Here is an 18,795-nt window from a genome sequence, read left to right on the forward strand (position 1 = left end):
TAGCAATGCCATTAGAGTTATACAACAAATACAATGCATATAGATATAAATGAAAACGCAACAACAAGACAAGAGCAAATATTATACTAAATATATATATATATATATATATATATATATATATATATCATATATACACACGTACACATACTAATAGACCCACCCATCCAACCCAAACATTGGAAAGCCTGCCAACGATGAGGGAGATACCAAGTTGCGACGAGAATACCCATGGCACACACAAAAAAAAACCCCATAAGCATTATAAACAATCACACGGACACAGACACATAGCCTGAGCTGTAAACATTCCTAAATGGGAACGATTAGCACGTCGTTGGGGTGTCGTGTAGTAGGAATGTCGTCCATTGGGAGGACGACAAGAGTTTACAGTGTGGAAACATAAGTGAGAATATTATAGCAAACTAGCAATGGTAGCATTATAGTATTGATTGAAAACAAAAAAAGAAAACAATAACACCGAACACGTGAGCGAGTAGAAAAAAATGTTACAATACAAATCCGTTTGAAACACAGGAACACGAAACAGTTCATTATATTATAATGGAATAAACGAGAATGAGAAACTGAATATATTACGGCTTTGCGTTGTGGTGGAGTTAATTTTCTCCAATTAAGGCCTGTGTGTTGTACTGTTGAAAAAAAAATGCTTTTAGAAAAGAAATTGTTAATTTATTGTTTCAAATTATTTCGAACCAACGAGTAACCGTATCGTCAGTTTCACAACCCGTTTTTTGTTATCTGAATAAGGCTTAACAATGAAAAACGCTTAAAAACTTCCCATGCAGCATGATTGCCTCCTGGGTGAGCTTTGATTACTGTACTCACCTTGGGCACGGTGTCATTTTGACAGTTAGACAAAAAAAAAAACATCTGTGCTTTTCAGCTCGGTTCTTCGGAAGTTTTGTGTGCAATCGTCGCAATCAAAACACAAAATGTGGTTCGAAATTTTGCCATCGTTCGGAATCATTACGGCCGTACTGTCCGTTCCCGGCTTTGCTCTGTACGGCTTGCACAAGCTGAGCCTCGATAATGTAAGTAAACGGATGATCCATCCGCGGAATTGAGCTTCTCGTTTGGCGGTTCTCTTTCGGCTGTTGTGTTGTTGGGCCTTTACATAACATGTCCTATAGAGCACCAATGTTGGTGGACGATGCGGACACAGAATTCTACGAGAGATGAGAATAATAATAACGCGATCCTTTTTCTCCAGGCGTACCGGCGTAATACGGACGAAAGATGGGAACGCCTCATGTACACCAGGGATATGCGATTGACCGGCAACCCGTACAAGTGTAACGTAAGTAATGCTTGTTTAATTTTAAGTTTCTCACAAACCAGGATGTGTAATTTTTAATGTACACATACTTCTTCCTCTATTTTAGGGTCTTGAATCTATTTCGGATAAGTAGAAAGTGTCCTGAATAGTGGAAAGCTGTTTTGCAAATGTATCGTTACTGGGTGTAGAGAATAAATCGTACGAGATACCGCAGCGCTGTTTAATCCCTGAAAGTGCGTGTTCTTATTGTTATTCCAATACTTTTGGGTATTTTTTTGTTATTGATATGTTAATCCGACCCGAAATCCGACGGGGGTGGTCCGGTGGTAGAGGTGACAGCGGCGCCGGTCTTGAGACGCGGCATTACCGGGGTTCCAACTACGGTGGTATCAGCAAGTCTAATAATCCATTTGATGGCCGACTTGACTTATAAGACCTATAAGAAATTTACTGTCTCTTAAATCAAGCTATTTGAAGACTCTTGGTGAAATATTATCTATAAGTCTAGTAAGCCGTTAGGTGGCCGGTTTAATCTAGAAGATCGTTAAGCCAAGAAGAAGAAGATGTAGAAGACACGCAATAGGCTGAATCCTTCAGAAATTTTTATTTGTTGTTTAAATATTCCCGAAATTATTATTATTTAAATATTCATAACAGCTGCCTAATGACAGTTGAAACTTTCAAAATGGCGTTCGATCATGGTTTACTTTGATGACGTGTTCGAGCAACATTACCGGAATTTGTAATGCGTTACTGCTTGCAGGGATAAAAGACAGAACATACAATTGCATGAGGATTCAGTCTCGTTACAGCCAACATAACGAGCGGAGGAATTGGTGTCGCTGTTCGTTTTGTAGCAGAACATAGTGTACGACAGTGATCTTGGCGTCTACTAAACTACTGTTTCGGACTTATTGAGCGGTAGCTTGCAAAGCCATCAGAGCAAACAGACACAAGCGCGCGCCCAGTTTTGTTTTCTTACATAAAAAGCGTTCTACAATTTTATTTTCATTAGTTTTTTGTTTCAATTGTTTCGTGTCTATTGTCATTGCACATTTTACTTTAGTTTTTGTTTGTGGCTGTTGTTGTGTGTGTTTTTGTTGTTTTGTTTTAAACATTACATACATTCTCATTTGTGTGTTGCACCATTTTGTTCTGGGGGGAGGCGCGTTTTAGTTTAATTTGTATACAAGTAGCATTCTCTAATTTGTGTATGAGTGTGTGTATTTTCCCCGTTTCAATAGCGGTACGTTTACTTTTTCGTTTAAATTTGTTTCTCACTGTTGGGGAAAGCGGTTAATGACTGCTTTTGGGGTGTTTTTTTCATCTTGTTTAAATTTTTTTATTGGTTTGTTTTGGCAACACGCACACATTTAGTTAAGGGCAGTACACTCTTTCGCCATTATTTTTTTCTATCCTCATCATAATTAGCTGGAGGAGGGTTGTGGGTGTATTTTTTTCTTTCTCGTTTCCATATAATATAATCGTTCTATTCGGCGTAAAACCAACCTTTCTCTCTAGTATTACGGCAAAGTCCGGGTTCTCTAAACAATTACAATCCTTGGGAGAATTTAAGTTTATCCAACGGCTTACTTCTAAATCTCTACATCATTCCCATCACCAATCGTCCCGTAGTGGGTGCTTTAGTCTTAACACAAAATGGATTGAATTAGTTTCTCTACTGGCCTTAATTCATGATTGTAGCTACACGTTTCAATTGGAATGCCATCCAGTCTCCAGCGCCATCATTCCCGTTTACGCGGGTAGGTTAGTGGCAATGGCAAATGGCAATGTGTTTGGTAATTGATTTATTATTGTCCTTTCACTCGTCTATATTAATGTTGAAAACCTCGTGGTTCGTACATAAGATGCTATAGCGGAAGGGTAACACTCTCGGGCTGATATACGGGCTTTTGGCTTCTCCTGTTGGATCTAGGTACAAGATTCTATATCCTTAAAACATTCCTATCCCAACTCCTAATGCCAGCCTATCCAGCATTCAGCGGTATCAACCGAGAGAGGATTATTGTATGGAATGTTAACCACACCCTAGAATTGACACGTGGTTCGTTAACAGTAGATGAACAATCGTTTATAAACACATCAACCAAATACACATTCCAAAATTAAGAAACGGAATCACACCTTTATCATACTCACGACATAAGCACATACGGACACAGCAAAAACAATTGTTTTTTTTTTCCCCAAAAGTTTCTTTTCCCTACTCTTTAACCCACAAATGAGTCTCCTTTAATCATTGACAAGGAAATTTGTAAAATTGAAATGTCCCTGCCTTGGCCGAAACTTTATAATTAAAAAAAAACTCCATCAGTAACATCTAGTAGTTTTTCTTCACAATTCTAGCTGTGCTGTGCGTGCGTTTGTTTGTGTGTTATTTTCGTGTGAAAACCGTTAAATTTGATTTTTTTTTGTATAAATATTAATACCTTCTAGCTCCTTATAAGATTGAAAGAAACTGGTTCTACCTGTGAACTTAACTGGTTATGAGTGGTACAATAAGTATACATACAGGCATAGCACGATTAGTAGTTTTTTTTCCCTCGAACAAGTATCCGGACAGCTTAAAATCATACAGTTTGAGGAGGATTTTTTCAGGAAAGGTTCAGGTTCTTTTTCTCTTTCACTACTTGAAGCTAATCGCATCTTCGCAAAGAGAGAGAGAGATAGATTTCGGGGATGATGGCTGCTAACCGGCCATATTTCAGCATGAGAAAACTTCTCCAATCAAAATCCGAGAATATAGAAAGTTTATAACACCAGCACCCTAACATGACGTCTCTGAAACGTGGATTCTGTCTAAATCTGACGATACTCTCTTAGCCGCGTTCGAGAGGAAGATGCTCAGAAAGATTTTTAGACTCGTATGAGTGGCCGAACTCAATAACAAGTTCTATGTCTTATACGGTGATCTAACCATCGTGCAGCGAATTGATGGGTAGATCATGTCATGAGAATACGACATAGAGTACGACACAGTACGTAAAGGCTTTGAAGCAAGCCATCTGCATAGACAATTGGAGAATCAGAAAGGCTGGGTTTTTGGTCAGACCATGGATGATTGCTGGAGCAGGCCAAGAACACAAAGTTTACGCACAAAAATAAGCTCATTACGGTGCTTTAATCTAAGATTCTAATCTAGATCACTAGTCGTGATTAGTTTTATAATGGACAGACAAGCAGAAAAGTCCTACAGGCTAATAGAATCCTCTTCCAAGAATGTTGATTTTAAGAACGTCCAGATTTCTGTTAGAGGCACTATAGAAACAATTGTACTTTTAACATAAAACTAGTAGCAGTAAGCACGCTCACACATAACATATTATTCTGCCTTTTTTGTCCGTTACTAATTTGCGCTTAACGGTCGGTAGCACGGAAACAACTAGAAAGCAAGCGGAAATAGAAAGCCCGAATACAGCCCGCAAAGGGAAAATATCTGTCACTTTTCACTGCTAATAGTTACTGTTGATGCTGCTTTATACTTCTATGTATATATTTTCATATATAAAAGCACAACAAATATGTACAAAACTCTGGTGCACTATTGAACGTTTCTCATCTTGCAGTTTGTTTCTGGAGGCAAAACGTTTCCGGATAAGTAAGCCTGTTTAGTGTGTATAAGCGTTACCATGGTGCAGCTAGTACTCGCGCTCCCGGTTACACAGGTATCTATTGTACTGATGAGTCGTTTATTAGCCGTGTGTGAAATATTTATGCTTTAGCAAAAGTTTCCCTCCACAGCACGCTCGTCTGGTAGGTTGTACAATGGTACAACCAGATTAGTAGCAACTATCGGCAACACAATCCACTTCCTTGCGTTGATTAGTGTCATCCCAACTATCGGACTTAATATTAAACAGTACTACAAAACACAAAAGCAAGTATTGTCCATTTTGCTTAACGGCAAAGTATACCTCTTCTACGAGGGTCTTCCATTTTGTTTTCTCTCTCTGTATGACAGATAATATATACGATGTATTTTTACTGGAACATTTTCTTCATCATTCACATCTCCTAATCAACCTCCAATATAGGACAGTGGATCTAGTATATGTATGTATATATATATTGATGTATATGTATGTATATGTATAAGTATATATGTATTTATATGCGTACGCACCCAATGGTTGTATGAGGAACCATTCGCGCCACACGCTAGCTGAAACATGCGCCGGAAATTTGTTTTCCTTTCTGCTTCATCGGGAATATGTTTTGTTTTTCTATGTATATGCATTTATAATATATATGTATATATGTATGGTTTTTGATTTTAAACTTTTTTTTTTGTTGTTGTTTTTATTAAAAAGATATGCTTTTGTCTCTCTGTATATGAAGAAATACATAAAATCTATCATTTTCTTTTCGCTCTATTTGATTCGCATGAATAGTTTTTTAGTGTTTGCGTGTTTGTTTGTTTGATGTTTTTTTTGTTTGTTTTACTTAGTGGCTGTTTAAGTTTTTAAATAGTTTTTCTTTTTAAGTAAGAAAGTGTTAGCAATCGTTACTACACTACTTACATACGGTTAATATGGTTTTCGTTCTGTTTTGCTAAAAAATAAATAAACAAAACAAAACATAAATCCCACGCAATCTTTCTCAATCTACCAACATTTGTGCTTTTTCCTTATGCTTTACTTGCTTGGTTTTGGGTGTTTAGTATTAAAGTATTTTCATATGTTATGCTCGGCCAAATATGCAGGATTTTGTGACGCGTAGATGGATTTGAAAGTGAAAGTAAAAAGAGTATAAAATAAACGTTCTGCTCTGTATAATAAAACTCTGGCTACTAACCTAGGGAGCTCAGAGTAAAAATGAAAACATAAGCTCCTTTTGATGCTATCGTGTGCCTACAACAGGCCATTAATGTTCCTCCTATTGAGTATCGATGTAGGTGCATTGTAATGCTGTTCTGGTTCACTTGTGTTCGGTTTGTGTGTGTGTGTGTGTGGGTGTGTGTGCGTGTCTATTTGTTTGCTATGTGTTGCTGTTCACTGCACAAACTGCTGCTCTATGACATAGTTAAAGCTGAAACCCACGCATATAAATATGTTATGTTAATCATGATTTTCCATCTGTCTTGTGCGTGTATTATGTGTCTGTCTGTGTGTGTGTGTGTGTGTGTGTGTGCTAAATTCTTATTTAAGTTATAAGTTTTATTAGATTCTCTCTGCTATTGTGGCAACATTTGTATTTAAAGCACGCACGCTTTCGCTACAGTCAGCTAGCAAAACTACATCCAACAACCTAATCCAACGGCTCATGCAACGTTCCTGCTGTGCGTTCCTTTTTTCACATTTATTTCCGATGTAGAAAATACAGATCTGGTGGAGCTTGTGTGAGCTTTTGCTGGAGGGAAACTAAAAACAATTAACAATCTATGCTGCATCGGTTTTATCAAAAAGCTTTACCTATTATTGTCACTATTATCTGAGCGTATTATGTTGCTGTTTGTCGACTGTCGCTGCCAATGCCAATGCTGCTGATGTAGGATGCTGGTTTTGATTCTAACATCGATAGTAATGACAAGTCACACACTTAAGCACTGAATAAAAGAATTCTTCTTGCGCTGGATGCAATCACACACTGATGCAATCACACACACTGAAATCAAAATTTTCATACCTACTTCTGGCTATGCTTATGCTTCTATTCACACACTTTGCGTTGAGTGGTAAAAGAAAACCTTAACAGTTGGAAGCCATTACATTATCCCTCACGAAGTGATATTTGTCGGTTTGGTGTGCTTTTTTTTTTTTAAATGGTTAGTATGTATTGTCTCAAATTACCCTTGCCTAAGATGCTCAGGATCTAAGGTGTAGTAGCATTGGTAGTGTTTCTGTTTTCCAAGGTGTAAAATGTGTAAAGATATGTAGTGCACATGTGTGTATGTGTTTTTTTTGTTGTTGTATTTGCACTATGTTTAGCTAACAGATAAATGACCACTACTAACCTACTACCGCTACTCGACAAATAGTTTTAGTATTTTGTGTACAAAAAAACCCAAAACTACTTTCATCTGTGCCATCTTGCTTAGGGAAAGATAAATTCCTTCCATTGGCGTACCCCAATATACTTACATATACATAACATAAGTATAACTATGCGTATCATTCAAACTTAGTTTAGTATATCTTGCTACAAACTTTTTAAAATATTTTTCCTTTTGTTTTGTTTTTTGTTTTGCTGTTGTTTGGTTGAGTGATTTCTTGGGTTTAAACAATTACCATTATTTTCTTTAGCTTTCGTGTCTTACTTTAAATTTTCCTTTTTTCTTCTTCTTGTTCTATCCTTTCACACCAATGCTACTTGCATATTTTTCTGTGTATGTGTATAAAAATTTGGAGAAAACATTCGTTCTTATTTAGTCCACGATCGATAGACACTTTCTGCCCACATATATGCCCTTCACACACACCTTATCCGATACAACTATGAGCTGTCTTATGTATATTAGCTAGCACACCTTTGTATGCGTGCGTATTGTCCTTATTGGTTGCGCGTGAGAGGAGTTTTTCGGGGTTGTTTTGCGTTGGGTTTTAGATGCCATTGTAATTGTATTTTTCCTTTGTTAATTTACCATAAAGTTCTATCATTCAGTGTTTGATAAAAGGTCTACTGGGTGTGGTTTTGTTTGTGTGTGTGCCTTTATCCACAAATATATATATATCACTCACTACAAATGCCATAATCCACCATTTTTGTTTTCCTTACCCATCATTTAAATTATAATATATGGTTGTGTTCTAAAGCTACACCTGCTTACGGATATGATTAATTCGAAATTTGTACATAATTCTAAGCGACTTACATACACACACAGCTTACACATTTGCATACATTCAGACTAATTTGAGTTTGTGTGTGTGTGTGTGTGTGTGGTTCGGTGAGGACATTTCCAAGCCATTCTGCATATCGTAAATCCGTTTCTATACACAAAAGCCCTAGGAAACGGGAGGAAAAGCACAACTATAACTCGGCCATGCCTTGTCATATTGCAGCGTTGCATGGTTGCTTAGATTCATGCACATCGCTAGCCGCTTATGTCTGAGGAGAGTATGTCGGTTAAATGAGTAAAAAACGAGTCTTCATCACTAGGCAACAATATTACTAAATTGTCACATGTTTAAAGTTTCGCGAGTTTTGCTTCTCTTTCTTGCTCTTACCGACCGTATGCATCCCAGAACGTAAAAAAGCACACATGTTTTCCAGCTACTTTAGGCGAACAAGTTGGTTTGGCGTATGAATGTATTACTGCCAGTGCTTGGGTTTAGGTTAGGTGGATTTACTTAATTTGCTACTCACTTTGGTTGTGAAAGAGGATGTTTAAATTACTCTTTCAATAAATACTTTCTGTCTGCCTGTCTGTCTGTCTGCTTATTGTCCCTGCGTTTGTAGATTATTTGTTTTCTTAATAAAAAAAAAAACTGTATATTCACCCTTATCCTTTGTCCAGCCTGATTAAAGTGTTTAATTTCCAAACCAACTCTACTGTGTACACCTGCAACACGACATTCGGCATAACAATATGCTTGTTTTAGTACGAATTGTTTGCAGTAGATTATTGTCTATGGTGAACTTTAATTCTCTTTAAATCTTTTTTGGACTAAAGTACGGATTACGTAGTACAGGCTAGAATAAAACAATAAATTAGTGTACTGGTTGCTTAACCTAAATTTTGTTTGTAAATTAATGCATATTTTTACGAACAAAGTACAACATTCGACATGTAAGGTAACTCACTAAAGTTATGTTTTTTTCTTGGTGAAATCCACACACTTTTTTAAACACTCACCAATATGACATACAAAAAAAAAACGGGTTGTTGCTGCTGCTCTACTCTTTTTCTCTACTTTATTGTGAATAAAACTGTGTATTGTGCAGCGATAAAATTGGGCATGATGTTAAAAGATGTTTTAACGTTTGCATTTTTAAAAATTGCCGCGATGGCCAGATGGCGATAAAAAATAAGTTAAAACAGATAGTTTCTGACAATATGGCGGAGAGCCGTCATTCTGAAAAATAAAATAAAATAATTCTTTTTGGTAAATTTCCCAATGAAAAGTAGTTATTTAAGTTTAGTTGCAAAAAAAAGCATGAAGCGGCCCAGTGGCATAAGCGACAGCGTTCCCCCGTAGCGAGGAATCAGCCAGTCTAGTAAGCCATTCGATGGCTGGCGTGACCTAGAGGAAGGCCATTTAGCCAAGAAGATGCAAAAAATTCTATCCCCTTGCGAGCGGCAGTCAACCGGAATATATGCCATGGCGGACAAAACATGCATGTAGGCCTATTTATTGGCACTTTTTTTAGTTTTTTATTCCTCTTCACTTTCCGCGGCTAAATTATTGGAACAGATTGCACGCTTCAAGATAGCTCAGAAACTCAATTCCCAATTGGACGCAGCTGGGGAAAGTTGGGTGGGTTATCCGACTAAGGTACCGCATCGATGTTAAGCCGCCATCCCCTCCTCCAGCACTGGGCTGACGACAGAACCGGCCAAAACACCGTGTCTTTGCTCTCATTATGTTTCTTGATAAACGACGATTTCGTACTCAAAATTTCCCCGATCATCTTGACATCGACTTTTAACTGATTGTCGACCACATCAGCAGCTTCTTGGAGAACTTGGTGTGTCAAATGAACTTCACCTCAAAGCCCAGGGCCGTCCATCACCCACGTCTCGTCGCATTTTGCCGGGAAAATCGTGTTCATCATCTTAACCATCGGCAGTGGTCTCGTCTTCCGCTTCCTGCCATGTATGTTCAAGTTCGCCAGGTACCTTTTCACCGATGTAACCCCATTTTCCCTCGGTCTTTCTCTTCAAGTTTCCGTTGTCGCTCAGAGTTGTCGGCCGTCCCCGGAACCAGTCTTTCTTTCGGCGGTCTGATTGTTATCCAATAGTGCCAAGATGCGTTCACAAGGTACCGCACGATATCCGATGTTCAATGCGAGCCGGGGTGCTGTTCTTTGCTCGAGCATACTTCTGGACGGAGTTCCTTCACTATTTTTGCCTTCACGGTGAGATTTCCTCTGACTGAGCTGTCAAACTTTGGCCCGCTGACGCTGCATATTTTGTTCTATCGGTACGGCTGAAGGTAAATCCTTAAGAATTCGGGAATATTATTCGGGTATTTTTTTTAAATGCAAACGTTAAAACATTTTACCAGTCATTTTAGTCATTAAACAAAGCAACAGAATCTATTCTATTTTGCTGATAAACGTTTAACTCAAACACGAACGTTAACACTTCTTCTTAAAGCACACAAAACACGCACAACACGCGGTAAATGGTGTGGTAAATAGTTGTTTAACAAATAATTAAGGTGTGATTAAAATATCACACCTTAGATCCTGCTGCTGGTGTGCCTGTTTTACAGGCACCTAAATCATCTTCAAAGCAAACCAGCCAGAACCACATTCCCTACAAACCTTCCCCTTTACCTTCCAACATTCCAATAAATAATTGCCATCTTGAGTTTGTGCCACCCCTTTCCTTCTCTTAAATCTCATCCTAATGCAACAACAGTCGATAATTCGTTGAGTAATATCGGTTCAGGTGATAATAGTTAATAAGAGCAATGTCTGTACTCTGAACAAGTATAATTTAATTTACCATCGCGTGTATAGGTATGAAAATATGTGCCTTTTTTGTGTAACTGTTGCTGTGTTTGTGTATAGATTGTATAGAGAAATATAAATGTTCACAATCTTTGCTATCGTAACGTTGGGGTTTTTCTTTACCTTCTGTGTGTTACAGTATGCTTTCTTGTCCTTCCAGGATATCTAGATCCTCTGTCATCCCTGCCGATTAGGAATCCGTGTTCCGTATCGGGTGGCTTTTACAGAACAAAAAAGGCTTAATAAAAAAAGAACATAAGAACCAGCTCAATGCTGTAACACTACTACTGTTCGCGAAAGCTTTCCCCAACCGGAATACACCAATAAATACGGTAAGGTAGCATTTCTAGTGTTGGCTTTTAGGCTACTGATTACTTGCAAAAACTTTGACTTTGTTGGGTTTTAAAATACAAACTACTAATCTTTCCACCACGTGCTTTACCCGATCTTCACTACCTTGCCTACTTCCGGGAGCAATAAAATACCTAGCCTCCTTCCAGGATTCTTCTCTCTACGAGTTTAACTCGCTTATTGTCTTGCCTGCACATTTAAAATAGCTGTACTATATCACCAAAAGGGATTATACTAGTATTATTGTCTCCGGTTTCCATCAACCGATCATCGATCGGCAGGCTCGCTGCTGTACTGTTTGTGTGCATTGGTTTTAACGTGTGCAAAATTTTGTTCGAACAATTATTGTCCATGGTATAATACGTACTGTTATTGTCATTGAGTTTCAACATGTTGGTTGTCTACAAATTCTAAAACCGAAGATCACCTTCATAAATTGACTCGTGATGTCTCTGATGCCTGTTTCCTTCGTTCGTTTCTTTTTTTTTTGTGTGTGTGTTTTGTGCTGTTCTAGTGATAAAAAGGGAGCCTTCTACACAATTCCAAAACTTTGTTTGTTGCTAGCAATATTTGAACAACAGATATTAGTATGCGTCGTTTGCAAAGCAAAGTTTCGATCGTTCAGCGCTGGGTTCCTGCGGTAGCTGCCTGTCGTAAAGTGTGATCCTTTACACTTCATGGCACATTGATTGACAGATACGGTTGACGGTGTACATCCCGTCCCACTGGTGGCCGGATATTGTTGTAGCGTAAGGGTAGCTGGATGCTGGTCACAAAACGCACCGTATCCGTATCCACAAAAACAAGGCAACCCCGCTAGTACTACTGCAGCCCAGTAGGGATGATTCATTGCTTCCGGTTGGTTTTCCTGTCCCGAAGCGATTCTCACCAAACCATGCCTGGCCAGGACCTTTATTATCCTTCTACTATGTGTGCGTAGAGGTTTCATTTTCATTTTCTAGTTTATTGTAATCGTTATTAAAAATATGTTTTTATTGATAAAATGTGACTTGAAATGTGTGTTGTTCAAATATCACTAGAAACGCTTGGCGCTTGTTTCGGTTATGTTGTACAACCGTTCTGTCTGCCAGTCTGCTATCTCTTACATTCCTTTCCGCAAAAAAAAAAACATACACACACGCACAATAATTCCTATCACCAATTAGCTGCTTATCGGCCTATTGTGTCGGTCTGTAAGACGGAGTGATTGTTGATTTGCGACAGAATCCACGGTATAAATTTGGGCACGTTGGCGTACACACCGGGCAGCTTGGGATGGGCACACCGGACACCCCAGGACACAATACCGCCAACGAACCAGCGGTCCTTTTCGTTCGGATACGGACACAGCAGTGGACCACCGGAATCACCCTGGGTGTAGTAATAGGTAGTAAGTAAGGTGCGAACAGTGCGAACAATCGCCAAATCTCATTGGAGTGTGAAGCAATGCTTTAACGGGTTAGATTGCCAGCGTTGAAAATCGGAAAAGACCTGACTTACCTGACACGCATCTCGGCCACCCTCCTGATAGCCGGCACAAATCATGCCCTCAGTAACGTTGAACGTTTCAAGCCAATCGATGCACAAATCACGACTTACAATTGGGACGTTTACTTCGTTGAGCGTTGGTTCGTAAGACGCGCCATTTGGGGTTGCTGGAAAACGGGAAAAGGGAGGACATTTTGTTACTAACATAACTAACATTTGTAATGTAACCGAGCATGCCCGGGATGAGGCAAAAAAGTTAGGAGGAATTAGCTCAAGAAGACCTTAGAATTTGGCACTGAGTCCTAATACTTGAACTAAAATAAAATATAAATTAATATTTTTACTGAAACTCTACTCTTCCAATCTAAAGATTCGCATTTGGACGGCGCCTGGCAGAGTTAGTAAAATAAATACAAAACCTCTATTCCTTCTTTCCACAAAACTCGTATCAGTTGTAACAGTCAAAACGCAACAAGCCACAGGTCACAGGTTTTTCAAAACCACTGACTTTTCCATGGCCCTGCAGAATGGAAGCCACCGTGTGCTATATCCCACTGCTAGACGACAAAGCGCAGGCATGTGCGGGGAAATGTATCGACCGGAAATTGAATTTCACTCATCTGTTTCCAATCAATGGACACGCCGGTTTTCCTGCCAGATATTTAGCTTTGATTCTTTTGTTTGCCCTTTTTTTCTGTACGCTAACGCACACGGCTACAGCCACCAATGGGAAAGCATTCTTTTTTCCTTCTCTTGAATTCTCCTACCGCCAATCTGAAAGAGAAGATTTAAAGTTTTTCCCGCAAAATAGACGGCCAAGACAGGAAGCAAGCACATAAAGAAATTGTTTGCAATATGAAGTGGAACATGGGTCCACGTGCTACTTTTTCCCGCTTCGATACTTCTTTGTAGGGCAGATTTTTTTTTTGAAAGGGTTGTGCCTTTGTTTCTTGAAACTTTTTCTCACTCAACTCAAGCGAGTTCGCGAAGGAAAAACTTAACTTTCCATGCTGCAAGCACTAAACTTGTTGGCTTTTGTCGGTGGTCCTTCTGCCTTCGCCGCCCTACGAGATGACACTTTGAAAGGGTTTTCGATTTTTGTACTTACAGTTCCGTTCTTCCCGTTTGCCCCATCCTACAACGGTGCAGTTAATGCCGGTCGGAAGTTCACGTATGTGTGGCGGCGGCAGACAGACTGGAAGCAGATGCTCGTGGAATGCTACCCTGGTGGCAAGCTAAATATGGGCAAGAGTGATCAGTAAGTTGGACTATGGCAACGTTTGCTTCACCTACCTGGAACAGGGCGATGTCGTTGTCGTGTGGGATGTGTAGATTGTACATTGGATGTGGTATGACTGTCTTCACTTTCACCTTCTGCCCGTAGTAGGTGTGAGAGTGTCGTCGCGTAATGCCGAGCTGAATTGTCCAATCGTTGACGTTGCGCATCGTGTGGCTGGAAGTATTTAAACAACATAATTTACTGCTTTATAGCACACTCGCGGTGCACAAATCGAGTCATACGTACTTGCCAATGCAATGCGAAGCAGTCAATACCCACTGATCGGCGATTAGTACACCGGCACAGTAGAACACTTCCTCCGGTCCACCGAGAATAGCGGCAATGAATGGCCAGTCGCCTGGGCTCGATGTTGATCCACCAACTATGCGTTTTGTTGCCTTTAAGTTTCTCCTGTTTCGAACTTTGCCGCATTCTGTTGCGGAGATAAGCTTTAATGTAGAGTCCTCAAAAAAAACCTTAGAATTTCTCTAGACGCTTTCTTACCAAAGTTGGAACACGTCAGTTCGGCCACAGGATACCGTGAGTTAATGTCACAGCTGTTAAACTCTTTGATCAGGTTGACATCCTTCTTCTGATACATACGCCACATGGACGAGGCATCCTTCGTGCTGACTAGCGTCCGGTTTGATCCACGCATTGCAGTACGGCTAGAGTTGACCGAGCTGTAACCTAACAGGGAACAAATCATCGTAGGAGACGTCGCTGGATCCCAGTTTTTTACACACGCCGGTGCCCACTGCTTTAAGTCCGCTTTGTAAACTTCCAACGTGCCCCGCCCAAGATCGCCATTTCTTTCGCTTAGACGTACTTGAAATTAGATAAATGGAAAATAAAAATTAATGTCTCCAACGAATAAGCGTTGGTACGACGCTTATTCTGACGAGTGACTTACTGCAATTCCTTTCATCCTGTCCGTACGGACAGTGTGCCGTACCATCGCACACATGCTTCTGGCTCATGCACTGCCCGTCCCCACAGTGGATGGCATCATCACCGCAGAAGTCACAGTGCGCCTCATCCGTCTGATCCTGGCAGTCCACATGTCCATCACACTTCCACTCGTTCGGTAGGCAGCGCCGCTTGTCACACAGAAAGCCCGAACAAGCCATGGGCCGGCGGGCCCGTATAATCGATTCCTTGTACTCAGCCATCCCGACGCACTCCTCTTGATCCGATACGGCATCGTTGAATATGGAGCAGCGCAAATACTCTGGCAGTTCCAGTCCAAACACGTCGAAGAAGAAACTGCATCGACGCATTGTTTCTGTTGGGGGTAAGCGGTGCCGATGATATCCAAATTTTGCGCATTGGCTGCAGTGGCCGGTTACTTACCAGTACACAAACTTTTACACGGCGGTACGGTTGCACCGGAATTACCGCATTTAGGCACAAACAGAGAGCATAAGAACAGTGGAACAAGCTCGTAACACTGCACATCGACCAGGGCTTCGAAGAGATCGATCTCCTGAAAAATCATACCACAGTCTTACATCGGACACGGCGCTACGATGCAGTTGTTACTTACGATCTGTGCCTCCGGCTGGCCGAAATGTCCAATGTAGTTCGGAAAGACGGTATAGTTGTAGGGGACTCGATGCTGCTGGCAAAACTTCACGATCACCGGCAAACAGACACCGGGCGCTGGATTACGATCACCGCGGTAATTACCGGCCGGCTCTAGTGCAGTGGTTCGTCCCGGTGCTCCGGAAGCTGGTGATGTTCCAGAACTTGAGGCCGGTATCGATGAAACAACGCCAGAACTGCCCGGTACAACGCCTCCCGGGGAGGATGCTGGACTGGCCGTTCGGGTGATGGTTTGATTGACGAACTTGATCGTCGGGTACGCGTTAAAGTAGGCCGCTAGTCCACCGGCAATCGCAAGCAATCCGACAGCATTCAACAGTATCTGGCATAGGCGAAACTTTAACCGTCCACTGGTGACGTAGGGGTTGGAGTTTTTGCGTGCTTTTAAAATCTGAAATTTCTGTAATTAGCATTGCATAAGTCCGTGAGGTTAGGCTGATAGCAACTTAAGATCACCTACTGATCTTCCCTTACCTTATGCTGTAGACTAACGTTGGATCCGTTGGATAGACGAACGATCGTCTGCAGGCTGGCCGGCGTGGATGCACTCTTAATGATCGCGGCCGTCCCATTCATGTCCGCGGGTGATTCTTTCGTAATTTCGTCCAGGTTCTTCGCGATCGGTTTCGACACCTTGGGCATCTTGGCAGCGTGCGATAATAGTGGCGCTTCCATGATTTTGGAGTTGTAGCTTGGGCTAGACGTTTGGCTAAAGCTGTCACTGGATATGCTAGAGTCTTGCCGCATACTTACACGCGGCGGAATGGATCGGATCGTGCTGGCGGTAACACCGATGCCTCCCATGACATCGCAGGCGCTGTTTGCCGAACCGACCGCTCCCGGGCTGATGGACGTGGGAGTGAGATTAGTGCCTCCTGGTGTAGATCCGGCCGAATTTAACATTGCCGTCAGATTGTTGGATGGCGTTGGGCTCGGTCCAACAATACTGCTGGTCGGTGTGTCCATTGTGACCTTTCCACGTATTGTCGAACGGTTAAACTTGGAGGTCGTGTGTTGCTGTAGCAGCGAACTCTCCATCGCTTTAGTCGGAAAACCCGGAGTTGAGGTAATGGAGAAGCTGTCACTCGAGATGGTGGACTCTTGACGTTGACCAATCATCGATCCTTTCGCTGGCCCGATCATCTGCTGCTGCTGGCTCAACGGAGGTGGCCGGTGAATGTTGCGCCGTATGCCCAACGGTCTGCTGTACAGCTCCTGCAAACTTTCCAGTGCCGATTTGTGCGCGGAAGCCACATTGTTGAGCTGCGTTTGCTGCTGCTGAGCTTGCTGCAGTTTCTGTAGCTTTCGGGTTTCGAATGCCTGCTGCGATCGTGACGGGGGTAGTGGTGGTGTCATTCGACTGTTGCTGGCTCCTCCAGCGACACCCGGTGGTGGAAGCTTCGGTTGCATCACGATACCACTGGCAGGACCTTTGCGCGTGGGCACGTTTGGTAGCTTCCGGGAGCCCTTGCTTTCGATGCTTCTAGGCGAACAGTTGTCCAGCTTTTCGTCGATCGAGTTCGGCGAAACGGTGCTGCTGCCGCGGATAAGCGGTGACGTTTTCAGATCAAAATTGAACACATTCTTCTTCAGGCTAAAGGGTGAATCGTTCAGCGGTAGCGAATCGATCGTATCGGTACGATGTAGCTCGGACGAGAGAAAACTGTCCAGCGAGGACTGGGTGTCCTCGGAGGAGAACCGGCTGCGAAAGGAAGACGCACCGCCCTTCGCCGATGAGCAGCTACCACCGGTCAGTATCGAGCGGTCGGTTTCGTTCGCCGACACGTAACCGGTGTCGATGGTGGTTTGCGATTTGTTCGAATCGCTCGACGAACGGTTCGACTCTATCGAGGCCATCTTCTTGCTGAACAGCACAAAGTCATCCGGTTCGGCCAGATCGTCGAAGCTGGTCGCACTGACACTATGACAGGTGCCGTTGCTGGTACCACCGCCGATACTACCACCCGTTCCGCTACTTTTCGCACTCTTCGGTGCTGGATAGTAGCTGAACGATTGATCCTCAAAGGCGGACTTGCAGATACGCTCGGCACGGGCAAATTGAGCGTAGGTTTGTTGCTGCTGCTGAGCTTGTTGCTGTTGCTGAAGCTGCTGTTGCAGTTGGTGCTGTAATTGTTGCACCTGTTGCTGTTGTGCTTGAAGTTGCTGCTGCTGTTGTTGTTGCTGCTGCTGCTGCTGCTGATAGCTGTCCAGCGCGAGTAGTGAGGCTCGCTTCTGTACCTCAAAAGAGTCGGGAGGCTTGCGCGGAAAGTTGCCCTGAAACGTTCGCTTCGGAACGGGCGGTGGAACCAGTGGACCGGGCGTTAAAGCTTGGGCCGTCTTTTTACTTTGCCGTTGCGGTATTTGAAAGTTTTCATTCTCGATCATGGGGAACGAATCGGACGAATGGCGCCGCGTACCATTGCCTTTCGGCGGTGGCGTTAGGTGGATTGTGTCGTACAGTTTCTGCTTTTGCTCCAACAGATCTAAGAGCGTGTGGTTCGGTAGGGCTAGGCTGGATGCACGTGTTACTCCGCTGAAGCGAGGAAGAAAGGATGGAATGCGTTAGCGTTAAATCAATGCGTAATGGAGGATCGCTCGAGCATCCAGCAAATAGTGCGTTGCGCGACGTCTACGTACCGCTTGTCCCGATCGTCTAGCAGGCTGCGTTCGCCGTAGTTGAATGGATTCGCATCACTACCACTCGGATCGGGCGCGTAGGAGCAATTAGCGAATGACGACGCCATCGCTGAGGCCGTCGTCGTTTGTTACTCTTGATAATGGGAATCACAGATTCTGCTAATGAAGATCATTCCACGCGTTTGGAAGGGGGGGGAGTTGATGAGGGTAAAATCCGGCCGACGATACAGGAAAGAGTAAATGGAGAATAAATAGGGAGGCGAGAAAGAGAAATTAATGCTCGGCCACTAGAGAGTGTGTAGTGGACTAGCGTCACGAACAGAATGACACTGTTGCGCGTTTTGAGGCCAACGTGTTCTGGGATTCTGGGTTGCAGTGTAACAAACAACCAAACAAACAACCAAGCAAGAAAGATCGAGCTAGCGAGTGAGCTAGAATGATTAGAATAGGGTCCGGTTGAGCGGCGTGACAGAGTGTTAGAGAGCATTGGTTCTGA

The 18,795-nt window shown here is 42.3% G+C and overlaps 3 protein-coding genes across 3 annotated transcripts in view; 1 reads left to right on the forward strand and 2 right to left on the reverse strand.

Moving 5' to 3' along the window:
- LOC126562120 (sialin-like) overlaps window positions 1-18,795 on the reverse strand; it is a 293,788-nt gene that overhangs the window by 261,760 nt on the left and 13,233 nt on the right. The gene's annotated exons all lie outside the window — the stretch shown is intronic.
- On the forward strand, window positions 883-1,513 carry LOC126563448 (uncharacterized). The gene is made up of 3 exons (XM_050220093.1): window positions 883-1,055; window positions 1,235-1,321; window positions 1,407-1,513. Exons 1-3 carry the CDS (start codon window positions 957-959, stop codon window positions 1,431-1,433), a joined length of 213 nt encoding a protein of 70 aa, XP_050076050.1. The 5' UTR covers window positions 883-956; the 3' UTR covers window positions 1,434-1,513.
- Window positions 12,461-18,454, reverse strand: LOC126561368 (uncharacterized). Its single transcript, XM_050217478.1, has 11 exons — window positions 18,300-18,454; window positions 16,137-18,195; window positions 15,604-16,062; window positions 15,411-15,543; window positions 14,971-15,342; window positions 14,562-14,885; window positions 14,304-14,490; window positions 14,072-14,231; window positions 13,887-14,013; window positions 12,791-12,945; window positions 12,461-12,661 (listed from the first exon to the last, which is right to left on the reverse strand). The coding sequence occupies exons 1-11, from the start codon at window positions 18,404-18,406 to the stop codon at window positions 12,461-12,463; spliced, it is 4,284 nt and encodes a 1,427-aa protein (XP_050073435.1). The 5' UTR covers window positions 18,407-18,454.

This window comes from Anopheles maculipalpis, chromosome 3RL (assembly GCF_943734695.1).
Source record: "Anopheles maculipalpis chromosome 3RL, idAnoMacuDA_375_x, whole genome shotgun sequence".
Taxonomy (NCBI): domain Eukaryota; kingdom Metazoa; phylum Arthropoda; class Insecta; order Diptera; family Culicidae; genus Anopheles; species Anopheles maculipalpis.